The sequence below is a fragment of the Phocoena sinus genome, chromosome 3, assembly GCF_008692025.1.
Source record: "Phocoena sinus isolate mPhoSin1 chromosome 3, mPhoSin1.pri, whole genome shotgun sequence".
NCBI lineage: Eukaryota > Metazoa > Chordata > Mammalia > Artiodactyla > Phocoenidae > Phocoena > Phocoena sinus.
In genome coordinates this window covers 130,980,528-131,007,029 of record NC_045765.1, presented here as the reverse complement: position 1 = coordinate 131,007,029, position 26,502 = coordinate 130,980,528, and the positions used below count along the sequence as shown (strand labels likewise).

At 35.4% G+C, this 26,502-nt stretch overlaps 1 protein-coding gene across 1 annotated transcript in view; it reads left to right on the top strand.

The window, feature by feature from the left end:
• Positions 1 to 26,502, top strand: part of MTREX (Mtr4 exosome RNA helicase) — a 144,735-nt gene that overhangs the window by 38,109 nt on the left and 80,124 nt on the right. Inside the window, exons 6-16 of the mRNA XM_032626431.1 lie at positions 2,311 to 2,485; positions 3,591 to 3,681; positions 11,471 to 11,595; positions 12,684 to 12,782; positions 13,189 to 13,291; positions 14,745 to 14,876; positions 16,191 to 16,270; positions 17,884 to 17,994; positions 19,530 to 19,631; positions 21,517 to 21,642; positions 25,786 to 25,936. Coding sequence (XP_032482322.1) covers positions 2,311 to 2,485; positions 3,591 to 3,681; positions 11,471 to 11,595; positions 12,684 to 12,782; positions 13,189 to 13,291; positions 14,745 to 14,876; positions 16,191 to 16,270; positions 17,884 to 17,994; positions 19,530 to 19,631; positions 21,517 to 21,642; positions 25,786 to 25,936 — 1,295 coding nt within the window. The remainder of the gene's footprint in view (positions 1 to 2,310; positions 2,486 to 3,590; positions 3,682 to 11,470; positions 11,596 to 12,683; positions 12,783 to 13,188; positions 13,292 to 14,744; positions 14,877 to 16,190; positions 16,271 to 17,883; positions 17,995 to 19,529; positions 19,632 to 21,516; positions 21,643 to 25,785; positions 25,937 to 26,502) is intronic.

The window sequence follows — 26,502 nt, the reverse complement described above, 5'->3', positions numbered from 1 at the left end:
TTTGTTAATTTTTCAAATATTTATCTTGCGTCTTTCTCAGTTTGGAACTTATGTTTGGACACTTGAGGTTGTCGCATAGATCTTTGAGTGTCTGTTTATTTTTCTTCTATTTCTCTCTTTAGATTTGATAATTTCTGTTGATCTATCTTCATATTTAGATACTTTGTTCTGCCATCTCAGATCTGCTCTTGAGCCACCTAGTGGATTTTTCATTTCAATTATTGTACTTTTCATCTGTAGAGTTTTCATTTGGTTATGCTGTTATAGTTTCAGGTGTCGGTTGAGATTTCCTATTTGTTGAATCATTGTCCTATTTCCTTTAATTCTTAGAACATGGTTTCCTTACACTTTTTGGACATGTTTGTTATAGCTTTTTCGTTTTTGCGGTACGCGGGCCTCTCACTGTTGTGGCCTCTCCTGTTGCGGAGCACAGGCTCAGGACGCGCAGGCTCAGCGGCCATGGCCCACGGGCCCAGCCGCTCCGCGGCATGTGGGATCTTCCCGGACCGGGGCACGAACCCGTGTCCCCTGCATTGGCAGGCGGACTCTCAACCACTGCGCCACCAGGGAAGCCCTGTTATAGCTTTTTTGAAGTCTTTGTCTGCTAAGTCCAACATCTGGGCCCACTCAGTTTCTTGTGACTGCTTCTTTTTCTTAAGCATTGATCACTTTCCTGTTTCTTTTTATATCTTCTAATCTTTTGTAGCATCTGTATATTCTTTTCTCTTTCATATATGTTTCTTACTATTCATATTTGATTATGTTTGGACAACTTAATTTTTTAATTGTTTATTTCACTGGGGGCGTGGTTGGGATAAATTTTTTTGTAAGTAATTAATTTATTTTTATTAATTTATTTTTGGCTGCGTTGGGTCTTTGTTGCTGCACGTGCGGGCCTTCTCCAGTTGCAGCAAGTGGGGGTTACTCCTCATTGAGGTGTGCAGGCTTCTCACTGTGTTGGCTTCTCTTGTTGCAGAGCATGGGCTCTAGGCGCGTGGGCTTTAGCAGCTGTGGCACATGGCTCAGTAGTTGTGGCTCATGGGCTCCAGAGCACAGGCTCAGCAGCTGTGGCACACAGGCCTAGCCACTCCGCAGCCTCTGGGATCCTCCCGGGCCAGGGATAGAACCTGTATCCCCTGCAATGGCAGGCAGATTCCCAACCACTGTGCCACCAGGGAAATCCCATATTTTTATTTCCCCAAATAGATTATAAGCCTGTTGTGGATAGGAACTGTATCTTAAGTAAGGAGGATCTACCATGCTGCTAAGCTTAATCCTGATTTCATGATCTGTTTTTACTTAACTCTGCTGAATTTTCTTCAAAAAGGAAAAACTATGTTGCATTCTATTCATCTCTGCAGAAGAACTATTGGAACCTGCCTTAATTTCCATTCAAGGACAGACTTGATGGGACTTCCCTGGTGGTCCAGTGGTAAAGAATCCACCTTACAATGCAGGGGACGTGGGTTCGATCCCAGGACAGGGAACTAAGATCCCACATGCCACAGGGCAACTGAGCCTGTATGCCACAACTACCAAGTTTATGCACCTCAACTAGAGCCTGTGTGCCGCAAACTACAGGGCCTGTGCACTCTGGAACCCATGCGCCCTGGAGCCTCCACGCCACAACTAGAAAAGGGAAAATCCACACACCATAACTAGAGAGAAGCCCACACACCTCAGTGAAGATCCTGCTTGCTGCAACTAAGACCCAACATGGCCAAAAATAAAATTAAAAATTTAAATAATAAATAAGTCTTTAAAAAAGAAAAGACTTGCCGACCAAAAAAAGGTCAGAGCTGTTTATTTAAACTAACAAACAAAGGACAGACTTGATAACTAATACATGTGGGGAGAGAATGCATATGCATTAACTTATTTGTGAAACTCAAACTCAATTTCCAGTGTTTCCTAAGTATTTATACTCTGTGTATGTATAAATTAACAGGCAGAGGCTCTGTAAACTTTTGGAGGCCCATCTAGAGAAACAAATGTGTTTTACTTCCAAGAAATAGGGTAATAACCATTAAGTAATCCATTGGTATTAGTAATTAAGTTACATTAACTCCAAGAGACCAGAGTTTAAAACGTTCTTATTCATTTAGACCACTATTCTTCACATTTATCATCATTATTACTATTATTATAGTTTGTTGAAAGTAAATAGAATAAGACATTAATATTCTGCAAAGTCTATTTAAGATACGTAATTAGGGAAAGTTTGGACACTAAATAGAATTTTTTAAATCACATACTTCTAAAGACATGGTTTTGTAAATTCTTTATTCTTATTTGTTTTCACATTTTTAGATATGCCATTGCATTGGCCTTAAGGGAAAAACAGCGTGTAATATTTACTAGCCCAATTAAGGCCCTGAGTAACCAGAAATACCGTGAAATGTATGAAGAATTTCAAGATGTTGGTCTGATGACTGGAGATGTTACTATTAATCCTACGGCATCTTGTCTTGTTATGACCACAGAGGTAATTTATATGGTGTCTCAATTTAATTAAATTAATTTTCCTTTTAATTAATGTGGTTATTCAGTTAAAACAGCTAATGTTTTATTACTTGCTCTGTATCAATAAAAATGTAACATTTTACTGTCTGAGTAGATTTACTTGAAAGGGATAGAGTTCATCTTAAAACAAGTTCTAGTAATTGAATTTAGTTGTAAATTACCAATATTTCTGTTATTTGTCATAATATAGATGCAGTTTTTTCTTCACAAAATGTTTTTAAAGGTGTATTATCAGTGACTTGAAAGTAATTTGATGGTTTTGTATAATTTCAAGGATTTCAGTACATAGTTTCGAATATGTAGTGGCTCCTTGTTCTGTGTGATTTTTTTTTTCTGTATCTGAGTGTTGATACAAATAGATAACTAACTTTTTTAAACACCCAGTTATGTTTAGCTTCTTTCCATAATCACAGTTAAGTTTTGCATATCTTTGTAACATCTTACATTTTGGACACTATTAGCTGTCTTTACTAAGTACTTTTGTACATGCTTGAATTATATCATTGCATTCTACAAAGACATGGTACACTAGAGAGCGTAAATTAGCGTCTGGCTTTTAGAGTTACCCAAAAGCATTGCTCACTTTTCGTCTTGGTGCCTAAAGTAAGTTTATTTTCCATTCTCAAAACTTTCTTCCATCCGTGGAAGATGTCTTAACTCAGAAATCAGAATAACGGTTGTTAGAAAGTATTCATACTGGTAAGATGAGGTAGAAAAAATGGATAACAGTATAAGATCCATTGTGTTAGATAGAAGATAACTTCAAGTTATTCTCGTATTCTAGCAAGTGTAGGTCTTGGGTTAAGTGCTGTACATGCAAGGAAGTGGCTTCTTATTCAGGATATATGGATATGGAGATGATAATTGTTTCCATGGATTATATCTGATTACTTACTTGAGAAGTCATTTATTTTGGATTTAGGGAAGGAATATTATGTATTTAAGAGATATGTATCTCCCAAAATTATTTTAATCTCTCCATTAAAAAAGAATATCCAAAATTTCTTGTTAGATAGAAGAGCTTTTGGTATGTCAGAATCCTGCTAAATCTTCTCCTTTTTCTTTAGATTTTGAGAAGTATGCTGTACAGAGGTTCTGAAGTTATGCGAGAAGTTGCTTGGGTCATATTTGATGAAATTCATTACATGAGAGATTCAGGTATATTCTGTAGTGTTGTTGAGATGTGAGCATGTATTTTATTTAAGAATGGCATTAGGTAGGGCGGAGTCAAGATGGCATACTAGGAGGACGCGGAATTCGCATCTCCTCACAACTAGGGCATCTACCAGGTACCAGTGGGGGACCATGGACACCCAAGGCACACGAGGAAACCCCAGTGACTGTGTAGGATGTGGGGCGTGGGGGGAGTGAAGTGGGAGGAGAAGTGGAGGCAGGACAGGACTGGCATCCCTGAGGGGCGGCTTGGGGAGGGGAAGGGATCCCACGCCCACTGCGGGAAATTGGGGAACCATTGGGAGGGCAGAGGATCAAAAGGGATCATGGCCAGGTTTCCCCTGCCTAGCTGGACCCCCAGGAACCTGTTGAGATCCCAGGCCTGATCCTCTGCCCACCTAGTCTCCCTCCAGCCACGTGGGTCCTTAGGGAGTGGGAGGGAGGAAAGGGGGAGCAAAAGTAAAGCCCGGACCTCTGGGACGGCACCCCTGAGGTGTGGCTGGGGGAGAGAAGGAGTTCCTGCACCCAGCAGGACCCACCCACGATTAGGGGTCCAGTGGCAATGGGGGAGACCCCAGGGGAGACGGTGGGGGAGGGGCGCGAAAGAACAGAAGGGAACGGGGCCAATGCTTTTCCTGTCCACTTAGGCACCAGGAAGCATTTAGGGCTCCCGGACCTAATACTCTGCCCTTGGAGCCTCCCATCTACAGCACAGAGCCCAAGCCCCGACACTATAACCCCAGCCAGGGCCCTACTTCTGCAGTTGGAGAACCCCTCCAACGAGCTGAGCCTAAATCCCACCCACACACCCTCAGTCAGGGCCCTACCCCCTAACTCCTGAACCCCACACTCCAGAGGCCCTCCTTTCGACATGCTGCCTCTCCCCTTCTGCACAGGCCCCACCCCACCCTAAATGCTGCCACTACCTAAGTTCCACCCCCTACCTAAACTGCGCCCGCATAGCCAAGGCTTTTTTTTTTTCTTTTCCTTTTTCCTCTTTTAGATTGGGGTTCTGTTTTACATTGTTAATTCGTTGCTGTTGATTCTTTTCTATTTTTATTTTTCCTAATAAATCTTTTATTTTTCTAATTTTATTTTATTCTTTATACTTTGTTAGTGATCTCTCCTTTTGACTTGTTGTCCACCCCCCCTTTTTTCCTTCTGCTGTGGTTTTATTTCACCTTGTTGCAGTTGTTTCAATTATAGTTTTATTTTTCCTAATATACCTTTATCTTTCTGATTTTATTTTCTTTTTTATTCTTGATATTGTACTGCTTCTTTTTCCTTTTTTCTTTTTCTTTTTAACTGCACCATGAAGCTTGCAGGATCTTGGTTCCCAGGCCAGAAGTTGGGCCCGAGCTCTTGTGGTGGGAGCTCCAAGTCCAAACCACTGGACTAACAGAGAATCTCAGACCACAGGGAATATCAATCTGAGTGAGGCCTCCTGGAGGTGGTTATCGCAGCATTAGGAACCAGCTCTATCTAACTGCCTGCAAACTCCAGTGATGGACATCTCAGGCCAAACAACCAATAAGACAGGAATGCAGCAGCACCCATCCAAAAAACAAAAAAAAGAAATGGCAAAAGAATATGTAACAGACAAAGGAGTAGGGTAAAAACCTACAAGACCAAATAAATGAAGATAACATAAGCAACCTATCTGAAAAGGAATTCAGAATAATGATAGTAAAGATGATCCAAAATCTCGGAAACAGAATGGAGAAAATAAAAGAAACAACAAGGACCGAGAAGAACGAAACAGCAGACAAGCAGTGATGAACAACACAATTACTGAAATTAAAAATACTCTAGAAGGAATCAATAACAGAATACTTGAAGTAGAAGAACAGATAAGTAAGCTGGAAGATAAAATGGTGGAAATAACTGCCAGGGAGCAGAATAAACAAAAAGGAATGAAAAGACTTGAGGACAGTTGCAGAGACCTCTGGGACAACATTAAATGCAGCAACATTCAAATTATAGGGTTCCCAGAAGAAGAGATAAGGAAAGAAACTGAGGAAATATTTGAAGAGATTATAGTCAAAAACTTCTCTAACATGGGAAAGGAAATAGTCAAGTCCAGGAAGGACAGAGACTACCATCGGGATAAACCCAAAGAGACACACTGAGACACATATTAAACAAACTATCAAAAATTAGATACAAAGTAAAAATATTAAAAGCAGCAAGGGAAAAATAACATAAAAGGGAATCCCCATAAGGTTAACAGCTGATTTTTCAGCAGAAACTCGGCAAGCCAGAAGGGAGTGGCAGGACATATTTAAAGTGATGAAAGGGAAAAACCTACACCCAAGATTACCCTACCCAGCAAGGATCTCATTCAGATTCAATGGAGAAATTAAAACCTTTACAGATAGGCAAAAGTTAAGAGAATTCAGGAACACCAAACCAGCTTTACAACAAATGCTAAAGGAGATTTTCTAGGCAGGAAACACAAGAGAAGGAAAAGACCTACAAAAACAAACCCAAAGCAATTAAGAAAATGGTAATAGGAACATACATATTGATAGCTACCTTAAATGTAAATGGTTTAAATGCTCCAACCAAAAGACATCAATTGGCTGAATGGATACCAAAACAATACCCATATATAATATGCTGTCTACAAGAGACCCACTTCACACCTAGGGACACGTACAGACTGAAAGTGAGGGGATGGAAAAAGATATTCCATGCAAATGGAAATCAAAAGAAAGCTGAAGTAGCAATTCTCATATCAGACAAAATAGACTTTAAAATAAAGACTATTACAAGAGACAAAGAAGGACACTACATAATGATCAAGGGATCAATCCAAGAAGAAGATATAACTGTAAATATTTATGCACCCAACATAGGAGCACCTCAATACATAAGGCAAACAATATCAGCCATAAAAGGGGAAATCGACAGTAACACAATCATAGTAGGGGACTTTAACACCCCACTTTCATCAATGGACAGATCATCCAAAATGAAAATAAATAAGGAAACAAGCTTTAAATGATACATTAAGATGGGCTTAATTGATATTTATAGGACATTGCATCCAAAAACAACAGAATACACATTTATCTCAAGTGCTCATGGAACATTCTCCAGGATAGATCTTATCTTGGGTCACAAATCAAGCCTTGTTAAATTTAAGAAAATTGAAATCATATCAGATATTTTTTCCGACCTCAACACTATGAGACTAGCTGTCAGTTACAGGAAGAACTCTGTAAAAAATACAAACACGTGGAAGCTAAACAGTGCACTACTAAATAACCAAGAGATCACTGAAGAAATCAAAGAGGAAATAAAATACCTAGAAACAAATGACAATGAAAATACAGTGACCCAAAACCTATGGGATGCAGCAAATGCAGTTCTAAGAGGGAAGTTTATAGCAATACAATCTGACCTCAAGAAACAAGAAAAATCTCAGACAACCTAATCTTACACCTAAAGCAATTAGAGAAAGAAGAAGAAAAAACCCCTGAAGTTAGCTGAAGGAAAGAAATCATAAAGATCAGAAATAAATGGAAAAGAAATAAAGGAAACAGCAAAGATCAATAAAACTAAAAGCTGGTTCTTTGAGAAGATAAAGAATATTGATAAACCATTAGCCAGACTCACTAAGAAAAAAAGGGAGAAGACTCAAATTAACAATTAGAAATGAAAAAGGGGAAGTAACAACTGACAATGCAGAAATACAAAGGATCATGAGATTACTATAAGCAACTGTATGCCAATAAAATGGCAAACCTGGAAGAAATGGACACATTCTTAGAAAAACACAGCCTTCCGAGACTGAACCAGGAAGAAATAGAAAATATAAACAATCACAAGCACTGAAACTGAGACTGTGATTAAAAATCTTCCAACAAACAAAAGCCAAGGACCAGATGGCTTCACAGCCAAATTCTATCAAACACTTAGAGAAGTGCTAACACTTGTCCTTCTCAAAGTCTTCCAAAATATAGCAGAGGGAGGAACAGTCCCAAACTCTTTCTATGAGGCCACCATCACCCTGATAGCAAAACCAGACGAAGATGTCACAAAAAAAGAAAACTACAGGCCAACATCTCTGATGAACATAGATGCAAAATCCTCAACAAAATACCAGCGAACAGAATCCAACAGCACATTAAAAGGATCATACACCATGATCAAGTGGTTTATCCCAGGAATGCAAGGATTCTTCAATATATGCAAACCTGTCAGTGTGATACACCATATTAACCAAATTGAAGGATGAAATCCATATGATCATCTCAATAGATGCAGAAAAACCTTTTGACAAAATTCAACACCCATTTATGATAAAAGCTCTCCAGAAGAGAGGCATAGAAGGAACCTACCTGAACATAATAAAGGCCATATATGACAAACCCACAGCCAACATCATTCTCAATGGTGAAAAACTGAAACCATTTCCTCTAATATCAGGAACAAGACAAGGTTACCCACGCTCACCACTTTTATTCAACATAGTTTTGGAAGTTTTACCTGCAGCAATCAGAGAAGAAAAATAAGAGGAATCCAAATCGGAAAAGATGTTAAACTGTCACTCTCTCCACACGACATGATACTCTACATAGAGAATCCAAAAGATGCTACCAGGAAACTACTAGTGCTAATCAGTGAATTTGGTAGAGTAGCAGGGTACAAAACTAATGCACAGAAATCTCTTGCATGCCTATACACTAATGATGAAAAATCTGAAAGAGAAATTAAGGAAACACTCCCATTTACCACTGCAACAAAAAGAATAAAATACCTAGGAATAAACCTACCTAAGGATACAAAAGACCTGCATGCAGAAAACTATAAGACACTGATGAAAGAAATTAAAGATGATACAAAGAGAAGGAGAGAGATACTGTGTTCTTGGACTGTATGAGTCAACATTGTGAAAATGACTGTACTACCCAAAGCAATCTACAGATTCAGAGCAATCCCTAACAAACTACCAATGGCATGTTTCACAGAAGAACAGAAAATTGCACAATTTGTATTGAAACACAAAAGATCCCAAATAGCCACAGCAATCTTGAGAAAGAAAAACAGAGCTGGAGGAATCAGGCTCCTGGACTTCAGACTATACTAGAAATCTACAGTAATCAAGACAGTATGGTACTGACAAAAAACAGAAACACATATCAATGGAACAGGGTAGAAAGCCCGGAGATAAACCCACGCACATATGGTCACCTTATCTTTGATAAAGGAGGCAAGAATATATGATGGAGAAAAGAGCATCTGCAATAAGTGGTACTGGGAAAACTGGACAGCTACATGTAAAAGAATGAAATTAGAACACTTCCTAACACCATACACAAAAATAAACTCAAAATGGATTAAAGACCTAAATATAAGGTCAGACACTAAAATTCTTAGAGGAAAACATAGGAAGAACACTCTGATATAAATTACAGCAAGATCGTTTTTGACCCATCTCCCAGAGAAATGGAAATAAAAACAAAAATAAACAAATGGGACCTAATGAAGCTTAAAAGCTGTTTCACAGCAAAGGAAACCATAAACAAGACCAAAACACAACCCTCAGAATGGGAGAAAATACTTGAAAGTGAAGCAACTGACAAAGGATTAGTCTCCAGAATATACAAGCAGCTCATGCAGCTTCAATAACAAAAAACAACCCAATCCAGAAATGGGCAGAAGACCTAAATAGACATTTCTCCAGAGAAGATATACAGATTGCCAACAAACATATGAAAAGATGCTCAACATCACTAATAATTAGAGAAATGCAACTCAAAACTACAATGAGGTATCACCTCACATCGGTCAGAATGGGCATCATCAAAAAATCTACAAACAGTAAATGCTGGAGAGGGTGTGGAGAAAAGGTAACCCTCTTGCACTGTTGGTGGGAAAGTAAATTGATACAGCCACTGTGGAGAACAGTATGGAGGTTCCTTAAAAAACTAAAAATAGGACTACCATATGACCCAGCAATCCCACTACTGGGCATATACCTTGAGAAAACCATAATTCAGAAAGAGTCATGTACCACAATGTTCATTGCAGCACTATTTATAATAGCCAGGACATGGAAGCAACCTAAGTGTCTATTGACATATGAATGGATAAAGAAGATGTGGCACATATATACAATGGAATATTACTCAGCCATAAAAAGAAACGAAATTATTTGTAGTGAGGTGGATGGACCTAGAGTCTCTCATACAGAGTGAAGTATGTCAGAAAGAGAACAAATACCATATGCTAACACGTGTATATGGAATCAAAAAAGGAAAAACAAAGGTTCTGAAGAGCCTTGGGGCAAGAGAGGAATAAAGACACAGAGGTAGAGAATGGACTTGAGGACATGGGGAGGGGGAAGTGTAAGCTGGGACGAAGAGTGAGAGTAGCACTGACATATATACAGTACCAAATGTAAAATAAGATAGCTAGTGGGAAGCAGCTGCATGGCACAGGGAGATCAGCTCGGTGCTTTGTGACCACCTAGAGGGGTGGGATACGGAGGGTGGGAGGGAGATGCAAGAGGGAGGGGATATGTGGATATATGTATGCATATAGATGATTCACTTTGTTATGCAGCAGAAGCTAACAACACTAAATCAATCATACTCCAATAAAGATATTAAGAAAAAAAGAATGGCATTAGGAATTTTGAACAAGTAGTTGTTGATCTTCCATGTGAGTAGAGTTCTTATAAACTAATTTGAGGATAACATGATGTGCTATTTCCAGTAGGATCTCATTCAGTTACAACTTCTTAAAAAGTAACAACTTCTGGGTGAAAAAATGCAATTTCACATTTTAAAAATGGAATTAAAATTAGTTCCCTTTAATAGAGAGCTCTCTAGTATAACTAATGTTAAAGAATTTCTAAAACTTCTAGCCTACAAAGTTAACATTCTTGAGTTTTATTTATTGTTTTTTTTAAATAAGTGCATGTTTATGGTAAAAATAAAATGAGGATTATGAAATAAAAATGAACAAAAAATTTATCCCTTTACTTGAACTATTGCACTACTGTAATGGAAAAGTAAGTTTACTTGGAATTTTGGGTGGAACTTGGAGGGCGAAAGTTAACACATTTAAAAGTTAAATGTTTAATATGTACACACTTAAAGCTTAGTTTTTATTTGAGTTAAAGCAGTGAGTTAACCTGTATTCATAGTGACAGTAATACAAGTTTAAGAAATCATTTACCCTTTTTAGAAATTTCAATTTTGTGAAATTCATAAGATTAGATTCTAAACAGTTATTTTGGTTTTTAAATCATGAATCCTGTATTGATTTGTTCATTTATGGGAGGGAAATTCTCACATGGATTTTTCCATTTTTTTTCCATCTGACTTATAGTTTCGTTGTTTATCAAATCTTTCATCTCTGGAGATCATGATGGTAATTTAGATGAACGATGCTATATGCTGTAGTAATGGTGTTTCTTTGAAATTTGTTACTGTGACTTTCTATAAGCCAACAACTTCTGCTTCTCTAAGTGAGATGGAAATACTATTTCCGTTGTCCTGGGACTCTTGTCAGGCTGTTTGAACAGGATTCAGTTTGGCGCTGCTTTTTGCAGGCTGTTGTTTCAGAGTACATTGTGTTTATGCTGGTTTAGTCTACTAATTTTCTACTAAATGAATTCATGGTTAGAACTAAAGTAGTTTACAGTAAGGGTCTGTGGCTAAAAATATCCTTGTGCAACATGGTCTGTATTTCTAATTATTGAGCTTGAGAGAAAATAATAAAGTAACATTGAATTCCAAGGTGTATTTGTATTTTTCAGAGCGTGGTGTCGTATGGGAAGAAACTATTATTTTGCTTCCTGATAATGTTCACTATGTCTTTCTTTCGGCTACTATTCCAAATGCCCGGCAGTTTGCTGAATGGATTTGCCACTTACATAAACAGGTATTTTCTTTCCCTTTTCTGATGTTTACCATATTTAAAATGTTACAAGTTGGCCTTACTATATCCTGTACTTCGTTCCTGATGCTGCCTAGAATAAAGACATTTTAATGTGAAACTACTTTTTAAATCGAGCAAGCTTGTCAAAATCAACGGACTAATTTTTTTATAAGTGTGAATTTTCTGAGTCCCATCTCAAACCCAATACATCAAAATCTCTGGGAGTAGGGTCTTGGGTTTTGAAACCTTTAGCTTTTAAACGCTCCCAAATTGATCGTGATGACCTGCCAGGTTTGGAAACTATCTATTCATACAATGAACCATGAGTACACAGTAGAGAATTTTCTCTAAGACCTCGGTACTGGGAAAAAGCTGGGCATTTTCTGAGAGTGTGATTTGATTGTTTTCATGTGAATGCAGACTTTTTAGTGACTGTATTTTCTTTTTGTTTTTCTAGTCTAATTTTAGCAGCATTAAAGGACCTTATAACAAGCTTTTGTTCATGTGTACTAAATTTATTCTTGGTTTTATTTTTCTGCCCTTATTTTTCCTTTATACCAGAATGCTGAAAATTTATTTTTTATCCATTTATAAGCTCTCTAATGGCATTTTTGTAACATCATGTTGCTTCTGTGGGATAGAAACACAGTGGATCTTCTGGAGGAGTTAGATCAACCTGCTGTTTTAGTAAAGCTTTGAAAAGTCTCTGGGCTAGAAAAGTTCTATTTTACCTCAGGGAGCATTCTGTGTCACCATTACTGCTGCTACGGAGAAATTGAAGTCTTCTTTAATTATGGCATCACAGGTCTAGGGTATGGATCCAAGATCATATGGAAACTCAAATCATGTATTGATATTTATCCCTGATTAGGGAATTAGTAAAATTGAACAGATGGTAGTATAATTTGATGGACCTCAGTTTTCCCCATTTTTCTTCTCCTGACTTAAGGGTTTTTTTAAAAAAACTTTTTTCTTTTTGAAATGTTGAATTCAAAAATTTGTCTCCTTAAGGTCTTTTAGGTAGGTCATATACATGGTATTATTTTGAAGAAATAAAATATATGGTTAATTACTTTTCTTTGTTTTTACAGCCTTGTCATGTAATTTACACAGATTATCGGCCTACTCCATTACAGCACTACATTTTTCCAGCAGGGGGAGATGGTCTGCACCTTGTGGTTGATGAAAATGTAAGGGAGTAATTACAATTCTTATATCTATAATATCATACTTTGCTGTTTATAGCCATTTTTCTTTAAACTAGAGAAGAATGGCAGAGATTCGTTTTTTTCTTAAGTAGTTTTGTGGTCCAGAGTTATTGTTGGTTTTTTGTGTATGTATTTTTATTTCAAAAATTATATTTAAGACTCGTATTTTTTAATGCATGAATTAGATTTCCTTCCTTTTCCAGTATTTTTTAAATGCCTTGAGAATAAAGGACTCTGGACATGTTTCAGATATCTTATGTTTTGCTTTTCCCAGTTATATTATTATATTAAATTATTTATTATTTGAGGAAGCTTTGTTTTGAGGTATGAAAAAATATTTGCATTATGATTAGATATTAAGTTACACAGAAAAATTTTGTGATTCCAGGGTGACTTCAGAGAAGATAATTTTAATACTGCGATGCAGGTACTTCGAGATGCTGGTGATTTGGCAAAAGGAGATCAGAAGGGGAGAAAAGGAGGAACAAAAGGTAATTTGGAACTTTGTTTTAAGAGAATTTTACATGTAAATTGTATTTTCAGATTACATTTTTTGGTTTTTTTTTACTCTTTTCCCTTCGGGGGCTGTATAAAGATCTAGATAGTGTATGATAAAATTGGGTGAATAAAGTTTTAATCTCTTTTTCCTCTATGACATTTGCTGAGATATAGTTCATATACAATTCACCCATTAAAGTATACAATTCAACAGTTATTAGTACATTCACAGAATTATGCAGCTGTCCCCACAGTTTTTTTATTGAGATACAATTCACATATCATAGAAGTCACCATTTTTAAGAAGGGTACAATTAAGTGGATTTTAGTATATTCACAAAATTGTGCAACTACTGTCTAATTCTAGAACATTTTCATTAACTCAATAAGAAACTCCATACCCATTAGCAGTCATTCTTCATTTACTCCCAACGTCTTCCCCACCATCCCTCAGCCTTAGGCAATCACTAATCTACTTTCTGTTTCTATTTTCTTTTTCTAGACATTTCATATAAATGGAATCATGATATATGTGGTGTTTTGCAACTTAGCTTGTTTTCAAGATTCATCCATGTTAGAGCATATGTCAGTACTTCATTCTTTTATATAGTCAAATAACATTCCATTGTATGATTTTACCACATTTTATTTATTCATTCTTCAGTTGATGAACAGTTAGGTTGTTTTCAACTTTTTGATTGTTGTGACTAATGCTGCTGTAAACATTTGTGTACTACAAGTTTTTGTGTGAACGTGTTTTTTTTTCTCATGAGAATATACCTAGTGCAATTGCTGAGTCATATCTATGTTTAACCTTTTCAGTAACTGCCAAGTTATTTTCCAAAGTGTCTGCCCCATTATACATTGTCATCAGGAGGATATGAGGTATCCATTTCTTCCACATCCTTGCCAGTACTTTAATGTAGCCTGTCTATTTGATTATGGTCATCCTAGTATGTATGAAGTCATATGTCAGTGTGGTTTTTATTTACATTTCTCTGTTGGCTAATGAAGATCCTGTACTTACTGGCCATTTGTTTATCTTTGGAGAAATATCTATTCAAATCCTTGGCCCATTCAAAAATTACATTGTATTTTTGTTGTTGAGTTGTAAGGATTCTTTTATACTCTAGATACTAGACCTTTATTAGATATCTGATTTGTAAATATTTTTTTCCATTCTGTGAGTTAGGGTTATCTTTACTGTTGGTGTCTGTTGAAGTACAAAAGTTTTAAATTTTGGTGAAATCCAGTTTATCAGGTTTTTTTTTTTCTTTTGTGGCTTATGCTTTTGGTATCATATCTAAGAGTGCTTTGCCTAACCCAACATCATGAAGGTTTACTCCTACATATTTTTTAAGAGTTTTGTAGTTTCAGATTTTACATTTAAGTCTTTAATCCATTTTGAGTTAATTTTTGGATATGGTTTATGTACATTTTTTGCAGGACCATCAAATGTGTTCAAGATTGTGAAGATGATTATGGAAAGAAACTTTCAACCTGTAATTATTTTCAGTTTTAGTAAGAAAGATTGTGAAGCCTACGCACTTCAAATGACCAAATTAGATTTCAACACAGGTACTATATAATTTCAGTATAGTTTTAATGTTAGTGAAAATTAGTGTAAATATATTTCTGGTAAGACATTTTTGTGTATTGCTAGAATTTGCAGTTCACCTTACAGTTACAGCAGTAGTTACATCACATTTGTAAAAGCTTTAAGGCCCTCAATTTATCATTTCTTTTCCTTTCTTCTGTCTTCTTTTATTGGAAGGTAAGTATAATACATTGTTCTATATAAAACCCAAAGACCCCTAGTAAGAAATATTATACTCATACCTTCTTATACTTCATTGCCATAGCTCTTTGGTTATTGTAGTTTTCTGTCTGATAACTTAAGGTTAGTCTCTTGGTCAGACTACCTTCTGTTATGTTTCATTCTTCTAGAAATCCAAACTGGGAAGACCTGCCCCTGTACCTAACTGTGGTATAATTTTTGAATAAAGTAAAATAACTTCTAGCAAATGAATATATTATTCTCATTTATTAACTGTAAATGTAACCATTTAAAAGTCACACAGCTAGATAGTAGCGTAGCCAGGCAAAAATTGCAGCATGCCAAATACCAACTCAGTTGTCATTCATTTCACCCTTTTACATATCTGATCCTGTGCAGTGAGAAGTAAATAATATCTTCAGTCATGCAGAATCAAATTTCAGTTGTCTTGTTTTCTTTATCAAGGCACAGAACTAATCCCATGATTTTAAAGCTAATTTTTACTTTTCCATGGGTAAAAAAATAACAAATGACAGATAACCCATATACCCTCCTAACGCCAATAATTTTTTTTTTTTTGACTGAGTGAATTACTCTACTTAGAAATGTTTTCTTATAACTACCAGTGCTGTATGTGCTTGATGTTGCAGGGTTATATATTGATAAAGTCAACAAATATTTATTGACAAATAGTCACTTTATAAGAAGGCAGTGTAATGGTTAAGAGCATAGGCTTTGGAATTGCTGACGTAACAGTTAATACCAATGCCCATTATTTGCTTAATGCCTTACTTTCCTTAATAGTGAGTAATAATAATCCCTGTGTCCTATAATTTTTGACTTAAATATGCATGTAGATACCTAGCGTAGTTACTGTTACTGCTTTTATAAGATAGTACTTTTTACTCGTGGACTAACTCTGCTAGATCTGTTTTGAAAGGCAATGAATTTTATTAAATAATTATGTAGAAAATTTGATCTACTTTACCTTCTGCCTATCTAAAATCATGAGTCTTTACTTTTACTCTTTATAGACTCTTTTTCTTTGCAGTGTGTGAAATTTGTTATCACTGACTCATTTAGATACTTATATACCCTTGGGTTTTCTCTCTTAGATGAAGAAAAGAAGATGGTTGAAGAAGTATTCAGTAACGCAATTGACTGCTTGTCAGATGAAGATAAAAAGCTCCCTCAGGTATGTGTTTTATGTCATTAAGTAGACTGTGGCTATTAACAGATAGTGTATATTCACTTTGTATTTCCTGGATTTGTTACTATGTTATATATTTCACTGTTTGCACACTGCAGTAAATATGTTGCATTGTGCACTGAAATGATACCTTGATTCTTATTTTGAACTTCTAAGAAGGTGACAAAAGGAAACATTTGCTGCCTTGAAGAAACTTTTCTCTGAAAGCTAGCATGATCTGGAAATTACTGCTTCTGTTCCTAATACTACAAAATTTTTAATGCTAATTTGAAGTCAGTGAATTCTTAATTCATAAGGTTACCAAACAAAACAATAGAGCAAACCTAAGTTTAATGAGAAATTTGATTTCTACTTTGCTTTAATTAATTAAAGTGGTTTTTTCTTTTGACTATTAGAATTGCCTTAGGAGTTCTAAAATATACTGATGTCTTGTTGCCACTCCAGAGATTCTCATTTAATTGTCTGGTGTGTGTCCTGATCATTAGAATGTTTCAGAAACTCCCCTGGTTGTTCTAATGTGCATCCGAAACCGAGGACTAATGCTTTAGCCCAACCTAATACTATATGATAGTTTTATTTTGTGAAAAGAAAAATTGGAAGGTCAGACTCTGCTTACAGATGTTTGCTTTGATTTGTGTGGGATTTATGATAAGACTGCAATTGCATGTTTCTTGGTATTTAAAAATTTATGAAATCTTATTGTAATTTTTCTTTCCAGCTGAATTATTAGTATCTAAGGGCTGAGCCATGTCTTTATACATACTTGTTATCCTAGCACACTTCTAACAGTAAAATTTAATGGTATTTAATAGTGTTAATGGGAATGAACTCTTCAGTAATTCATTTGTTTTTAGATAAAGTACATATTTATATTAAATACGCTTTATAGTTATTTATTTTCTTTTGGTTTGAGTTGGCTAGTATTTTTTTTTTTTAATTTATTTATTTTGGCTGCATTGGGTCTTCGTTGCTGTGCACAGGCCTCTCTAGTTGTGCCGATCGGGGGCTACTCTTCATTGTGGTGCATGGGCTTCTCACTGCGGTGGCCTCTCTCGTTGTGGAGCATGGGCTCTAAGCACGCGGGCTCAGTAGTTGTGGCTCACGGGCTTTAGAGCACAGGCTCAGTAATTGTGGCTCACGGGCCCAGTTGCTCCACGGCATGTGGGATCTTCCTGCACCAGGGCTCGAACCCGTGTCCCCTGCATTGGCAGTCGGATTCTTAACTACTGTGCCACCAGGGAACTCCTGGCTGGTATTTTTTAAGTTTATTTCATGCAGATGCAAACTTTGCTGTAATAACCTTTAATTTTTTTTAGAGGAGATGAAGTAATGCTGGAAAATTTGAATGAGGAAGCAAAACATTTATCAAGTTTATTTAAACATGCCTTTCATATTAAAGCTAGGACAGAATTTTATTGTGTTTTAAGTTTAATTGTGGGAATATGGGTTTGGTTTCTAGTTTTTCTGGAAAAGTTATATAAAATTTCTTTAAACAGCATTCTTTCTTGATTACTGACTTTTCTTAATTTTGTTAGTTTCACATTTTAAAAGTTCTTTTCCTCACATCTTTTTAAAAATAAAATTGAATCCAATCGTAGGTTGAACATGTACTTCCTCTCTTGAAGAGGGGCATTGGTATTCACCATGGTGGTTTACTTCCTATTTTGAAAGAAACTATAGAAATTCTCTTTTCTGAAGGATTGATAAAGGTATGATTTTATTTTATTTATTATGCCCTAAAATTGTGTTATGTGAGCAGTTTGAAAGTTATCAAGAACACTGTTTTTAGGCAACTTTTTTTTTTATTGTTATTTAAGTAAGTCGAACGGAATGGCTTAGGTAATGAACTTATTTTTGTATACAGTGTTATACTTCATAAATTTTGGACTATAGGTAAAAGTCATTTGTTTCTTTTCCTAGTCTTAAAGTAAGAAATGGTATCATTACTGAATACAGTGTAGAATTTTCCAGAAGGTGCTGTTTAATTTTCAGACCTGAAGTTGATACTGTAAGTGGACTCCATTCTGTATACAGATTAAGAGGACTAGTTTAGAAAAGACAAGGAGAATTGCTGTTTAGACTTATGAAAGAGTTTTTAGGATGTTCTCATTTAAACCAAAGAGAGTCTAATTTAATTTTTAATATTATGTTGATGTCTGTACCCAGTAATGGGATGTTGAAAATGGGAAACAACTCCAAAATATAGTTGTAAGCCTTTATATGACTCATAAATTATTTTATGTTTAAAAATCAGATTAGAGATTTGTCATGAGAACTTCAGCACTAACTAGGATATTTAAAAGAAATTTACTCACCCTAAAGACCATACTTGAGGTATTTTAGATAAAGAATTGGTCACTATTTGTACCTGGGTCCTGGTAAGGCCCTGTTGATGTCCTCATATAGATTGCATGTTTTGTTGAGACCCATTTTAAAGAATCTTTTAAGTGATACTTGTGGATTGTAGAATTCAAATAGAATAACTGTACATAAAGTGAAAAATTAAAGACCACCATTGCCCTTTACTTCCTAGAAATATCCACTAGGATACATACAAATAACATTTGATTTAATTTGTAAACAAAAGTGATTATATTACCCACGTTATTCAATTTCGTCATATGCATTGCTATTCATTCTTTTTAACAGATGAATAGCATTCTGTTAAGTTGATGAAATAAAGTGTTTTTATATTGTTGCCTATTGGTGAAAATTTAGATTATTTAACAGTACTTCAGTGACTTAACTTGTACACATACCTTTGTGAGCTCTTTGGTAAAGTCTTAGATGTGAACATAAAGTGCCACTGATTTTGATCTCCCCTCAGATTTTAAAGGTGTCTCTAAAACCACTGCATCATCAATGAAGAAACGAGGAAATGAGACTGTGTTTAGAAAAATATTCTCCAGCCTAATAATGCTTAGTCCATTAGACCAGTAGTAGTCTCTCCAAGTTACCACCACTGGAGTTACAGAAAGAAAGACTATTTTCCCTGAATTAAAAAATTTCTGGGCTCCAAGGGACATTAAATATTATAATATAAATTTAATATACATAATTATATGTAAATTTAATAATTTTGTATATAAAATACTGAAATACACCTGGGATAGCGTGTCTTATTTTTGTACAATTTCATTAACTAATTTTTTAAATTCATGATTTATTTATACTTGAGTAATTTATTAACGAAACTAGTTTTTCAGTTTAAAATATGTGTTTAATTGTATATTTATCCATTTAGGCCTTATTTGCCACTGAGACTTTTGCTATGGGGATTAACATGCCAGCTAGAACTGTTTTATTTACAAACGCCCGAAAATTTGATGGGAAGGATTTCCGATGGGTAAGTAAAATAATTCATATATTGAAATAACTTTTAGCTTCAGTTGTTTTACCTAAGATGATTTTGGCTCATGTAGTCTTTGAGATTTTCAGTTCTAAGTACTTTAAAACTTGCACCTGAGCTAATATGAGTAGTTCATCAAAGTTAAATTTCAGATCCTTTATATTTCTGTCCTTTAGCCAAAAACAAAAACCAAAAACTAGGTGAAAGAGTTTAGTGATGAGGGATAAGTGTGCAAATGAGTCATGAATGCTTTAATGCATTTAAAATATGTCTAGAATTTTTATTTCTTCAAATTTTAAGTTATTTAAAGCACCTCTACTATAGTGGCTACAGTTGTAGCTCACTGTTTTACTCTTTAGGTTTAAAATAGAGATTTTTTTTTTTTAACAGGTTTGCACATATGTCTTTCCTAAGGCAAAAGTTGGGATCATGAGTGAAATGGTGAATTGGAGTAAAAATAAATCCTTAATCCAGAAGCAAGTAATTGCTTCTTACCAAACTTAAACTATGGGCCTAGAGCTATGGTAGATACTGAGGATGCTAAATTTAAAACAAAACCAAACTAATCCCTACTGTGAAGAGACTTAGTGCAGGTGGAAGTTTATTTTATGGGCTCTGAGAAGTATATATAGGAAGGATAGAACACAAGAAAAGAAGTCACTTGTATATAAGTGGTCATGGAGGCGTCATAGAGAAGGCCTCTATGTTTTGAGAAGGCCTCAAAATTTTGAGAAGGCCTCAAAAACTTTCTGTAACTTCTGACTTGTTTAAGTCAAAAGAAGACTATTTCATGTAGAATATAATTTTTAATTGCAAAGTGGATAAAGTCTTCCATATGTTTTATATTTTAAGTTAATGTAAATTTTAAAATTCTTCATCATCAGTTTAAAATTACTTAATTCTTTGAATAAAACTGATGCTACAAGAAAATAAATAAATAAGTTTTTCGTGACTTTACATGCTCCTTGGCATCCAGTGGACCGCAGGGAAGGGTATGTAGTAAAGTGGGTAATTGAATTTAAGAAAACAACCATTTCTTGATGATTCAAGGTCCTAATTATGAAATCTAAAAATCATAATGTGTCAAAATGTAACAATGCCCTTGAGTGCTGTTGAGATTTTATTGGACTGCCTTTTTGAAATGTTCTTTTCTGATCTTTAATGTTGGTCCCAGGTCGTTAGGTCTGTTTTTGATGCTATCAGTAATATGCCTTCTAGTAGCACAGTGGTTCGTAACTCTTCTTGAGTCAAACATTTTTTGAGAGTCCGAACATGCTGGACCCTTCCAACAGGAGAAAAGGACACATGTACTTACAGATAAAACTTTGCCCAGTGTTCAGGTGGTTCAATTTTACCCTGAAAGACTATGCATGGGAGACTTACTAACCTTTCTCCCTTAGGTGGTTCTTAGTGATGAATGGACTCTTCTGAATGCCAAGGACATACAGTGAGAAAATAGAAATTGTGCTTTTTGTATGTGTTGATTTTTATATTAATCTCATTTGGAAATTAAGAAAATTTGTTATGATCAAGACAGAATCGGTATTTAATAGAGTTTGGGTCATTGTTTGCTTTCTTAAACTTTCCTGTTTTCCAGAATATCTAGTTCAAAGATATTTTTTATGCCAGTGAATTAGCCAGTATTTCTCTATAGCTATTTGATCATTTTGGAGCTAAAATTTAGTTTTGCAACATTATTCTTAAGTGTTTTGCATTTTTGTCTTTTTACTTAAACTTTCCTAAAAGTTCATGTTTTTGATCTTGTTTCCTGTCTTGGAATGTGTAGCTTGTGCTTGTGAACTTTATGATAAGAATAATTTTAAGAATATATTTTTCACCAGGTTTTCTCCTAAACTTTGCATTTTTAATTACGTTCATTCAGATTTCCTCTGGTGAATACATTCAGATGTCTGGTCGTGCTGGAAGGAGGGGAATGGATGACAGAGGAATTGTAATTCTTATGGTAGATGAAAAGATGAGCCCAACAATTGGAAAACAACTACTTAAGGTAACAAGTTAAGCTTCTGTGCCTTCACCAGGAATTTGAGAAACATACTTCAGGACCACATTGAAATTAATTGTGTCAGTTCAAATACCTCTCTGAGTAGATGAGTTAATTTACTAAACTATCTGGGCTTAGGAAGGTGGAAGAGGGTAACTGCTCAAATTGCTGATACTTTGTACCCTACTTTCTGTTCCAATAGGAAAAGAGCAAGTCATTCAGTGGAGGGGATGGAGATCTGCAGAGGGCAGAAATGTTTACTTTGCCCTCCAAATTTGAGATACCTCTGTATCTGCCCACTCCACTGCACAAATCGCTTCTCACCTATCAGCGCAGGAAGTAGGGCAGATATTATCAGTATTGTGCACAGTTATCTTCCTATACCTTTGCAAGCCCAGATAGCTTAATGAATTAATTCTACAATCTACCATTCTAATTCATCCTGTTGAGAGATTATAATATCCCAATAATAAATTTATAAGCTTTATTTCAAATTAACCTGTTTATTTTTTATGCCAGTGAATTAGCCAGTATTTCTCTATAGCTATTTGATCATTTTGGAGCTAAAATTTAGTTTTGCAACATTATTCTTAAGTGTTTTGCATTTTTGTCTTTTTACTTAAACTTTCCTAAAAGTTCATGTTTTTGATCTTGTTTCCTGTCTTGGAATGTGTAGCTTGTGCTTGTGAACTTTATGATAAGAATAATTTTAAGAATATATTTTTGTGTTTTGTGTTGTCTAAGATTTTTGTTTTATTTTGAAGAGCTTCTCAAAGAACTTTGACCTACCTGATTGCTTTCCTTCTCCTTCTCCATGTATTGATAGTAAGGAATTATTAAGCATATCCATAGAGAACACTATCAATAAGATAGGAAGCTTAACATGAATTAAAATATAAAATTAACTGCCAGCTGATTAGCTACTTAAAATAATCTTCAAAACATGTTAAGACATACATAGGTCGATATCTCTGAAATATACTGTGTTCAACTTCTAAGACTTAGGAACTGCATGGAGAATTTGAGATATGGTTGTAGGAAGCCTGGTAAGCTGAAGCAAAAATAGGTAAAGTTCTTTTTTTTCTTTTAAATGTTTTTATATGAGTAAAGACAAAGCTTATCTGTACATATTCATAGTGATCATATGGTGTCTTATTTTCAGTTTTAAAGATTAACACTTGGAAACCCATCTTTAAGTGTCCATATAACTTTAGTTCTTTCTTTTAGGGAAATGGTCAAGACTGAAAATTTGTGTTAGTCTTTAAATTTTGTCGCATATAATAAACACTATTTTTCTTACCTCGTACTCTGTGTATGGAAATAATCAAGTCAGGAGGTAATATTTTAATGGCAGCATCTGGTTCCTTTAGTACAGATTTTTTCATTCCATTTACTTGACATCTCTAGATTTGTTACCCTGTAAGTGTAAATTTCTATTGTCTTTCATTTCATTTAATAAAAGGGTTTTTAAATTTTATTGTGCAAAGAACATTTAAGATGAGATCTACCCTCTTAATAAATTATTATGTGTAAAATATGTTGTTGACTGTTGTATAGCAAATCTCTATTTATCTCACTTGACTGAAACTTGATGCCCTTTAATTAGTAACTTCCCAATTACTCGTCCTCTCAGTCTCTGACAACTACCATTCTACTCTTTAAATCCATGAATTTGACTATTTTAGATACCTCATATAAGAGGAATTATGCAGGATTTGTCTTTCTGTGACTGGCTTGTTTCATTTAGCATAATATCCTCAAAGTTCATCCATGTTACATATTGCAGAATTTTCTTCTTTAAGAGTAAATAGTATTCTGTGTAGTTACAGTCCTCCCTTGGTATTCTTAGGGGATTGGTTCCAAAACCCCCATGTATACTAAAATACCAAAATGAGAGGATGCTCATGTCTCTTACATAAACAGCACAGTACTTGCTTATAACCTGTGCACATCTTTCGTATACTTTAAATCATCTCTAGATTACTTATAGTATGGAATACAATGTAAACACTATTTAAATAGCCGTAAATACAGTGTATATAGTTGCCTGTACTGCATGACACATTCAAGTTTTGCTTTTTGGAACTTTCTGCAATTTTTTTCCCCAAGTATTTTGCGAGCCACAGTTCATTGAATCCTCAGATAGGGAACCCGAAGACACTGGGGAACAGCTGTATAGCCATATTTTTTAGCATCAAATTGGGATACTGTAATACTGAAAGAAGAGACTATTAATAATTATATCAATATATCAGGTATAAGTTGGGGTTGTCCTGGGGTCACTTGGATACAATGTTAAAATGCTATGTTGAGTTTAAGGTGATGGAGAATTCAGATAGGTGTATTCTACAGCAGTTTGAATATAGAAGCAGAGCTTGAGGTTGGAAATAAACATTTGCAATATTGAAGCCCCACATTTCTTAAAGGAGGTAATAGTGGAAAAGAAAAATAATAGAATAGTAAAAAGTTGGTCTGTTTGCAAAATTATGAAGTAGCTGAAGTTGTCTTTCATTCCTCTCTTCCCCAAGAATGTGATTTTCATACTAACTCCACATCTCCCTTTGGCCCTATTTTCAAGGAAAGTGGATAAAAAATAAGGTTTTAGGGACTTACTAACTAACCCCCTAGGGTAAATGGCTCTTGATTTTTCAGGAGTTAAGGAATACCACCATTTGAGACTGTTTGAAAGTTCTGCTCCTTCTCCTCATAAAATCATATATTCATACATTTATAATTCTGAATGCAATAAGGCTGGCTTATGAACCTCAATTTAAAAGCCTCTGAATACCCTAACAGTATTTGTGTTGTTTGCTATGCCATTTAAAGATTTGCATGTTTTATGACACTTCTAAATATTTCAGCATGTATCTCCCAAGAATTTGGTCATTCTCATTTGGGCACTACATAACAATTTTCAATCTTAGGAAGTATTTGCATTTAGAAAAAAGTATTCCTGGGCTTCCCTGGTGGTGCAGTGGTTAAGAATCTGCCTGCCAGTGCAGGGTACACAGGTTTGAGCCCTGTTCCGGGAAGATCCCACATGCCGTGGCGCAACTAAGCCCGTGCGCCACAACTACTGAGCCTGCGCTCTAGAGCCCGCGAGCCACAGCTGCTGAAGCCCGTGCGCCTGCAACCCATGCTCCTCAATAAGAGAAGTCACCGCAATGAGAAGCCTGCTCACCACAACAAAGAGTAGCCCCGATCCCCGCAACTAGAGAAAGCCCACAAGCAGCAAGGAAGACCCAACGCAGCCAAAAAATATATATTTAAAAAAAAAAAAGGAAGGAAGGAGGGAGGGAGAGAGAAGAAAAGAAAAGAAAAGAGAAAGTATTCCTGAAGAAACATTGTAAGAAAAGTTTAGATCTCAAGGAAGTATTTTGGACATAAACCTTATTGCAAATTAAGGTCACACTATTGTAACTAGCCCTTCTTTGGTAACAGCCACAATTAGGAGAAGAGGAATTACCAAAGTGTTGACAAAGACTGGTCTGTAAATTTTGGGGAGACATTTAGGCAGTTTTATGTCATTTCAGGAAGCTGAGGGTTTCAAAATAACTAATTTTTTCTGAATGTCATTCTGAAATAAATTTAGTGTGCTCTATTAGCATAGGCCAGGTTATACTGCAGTAACAAACCTAAATCCAGTAACTTAAAGGTTTGTTTCTCTTTACTTGTTCATTGCATGTTTACAAAAGAGACTATGCTTATTATTGTTTAGGGATTCAAGCTGATAGAGAAACCACCATCTTGAACATTAGCAGTCACTGTGCCAGCAAGGGAAATGTAGCTTTTCACACCAGCAGTTAAATATTTGACCAGGAAGTGATAACATCACTGAAACTTATTTGCCCTCCCCACTGAGGGCAAAATGTGTAATCCTGTCAAGTACCTAGAAGGCAGAGAGCTAAACATACTTGGCCAACAGTGTTTTAACTGCTACTGTCCTAGTTGGTGTTTTTTTTCCCCCCTTCACTTTCCCAAAGATCAACTGTTTTATCACTTTGTATTGGTCATTTAAAGGAAAGAACTTAATACATTTCTGTAGTATTCCTTAGCGAAGACTAAACTGTTAAGCAGTTCAGGAGGTTAAAAATATTGTTATGAATTTATTTTTAAAATCTACAACATTGACATGTTTTTTTCTCTCAGGGCTCAGCTGATCCACTAAATAGTGCTTTCCATTTGACCTACAACATGGTTTTGAACTTACTACGAGTAGAAGAAATAAATCCTGAGTACATGTTGGAAAAATCCTTCTACCAGTTTCAGCATTATAGAGCAATTCCAGGAGTAGTAGAGAGTAAGTATAAAATTACCATATGAGCAGCCTCATTTAGCTAGGGTAGACCAAATAGCAAAATTACGGTGTCATTGACTGCTTTAGCCATTGGGTTTTTTCTGGTAAGCCAAATCATTGTAACCAACTAGAACATTTTAAAATAAAAGAAAACACTATCAGGACATAATTCTATGGTTAATTCAAATTTAATATAATTTATTGTTATAGACATATCACATGATAATTCATATTCATGAATAATGATATTCAAAATTAATATAATGCTTTCTAAAGTCGAAAAAGTAAGTGTTCTATTGTAACTATGTTCAAGTAGAATTGTGTGTTGATCCTTATTCTAGAAGATCGTGGCTGATTATCATATAGAACTGATTAAAATCTAAAACAGAAGCAAAGATTTAAAATTCTGGTTTGGGTAAATCTTATAAAAACAATGCATAGTTGTAAAGAAAAAAAAAAACCCAAATTTTGCAAAAGATACAAAGGAAATTTAAGACCATTTGTAATCTCACGCAGACAGCCACACAACCACTGCTAACACTTCATGGTTCTTCCATCATTTTTATTTT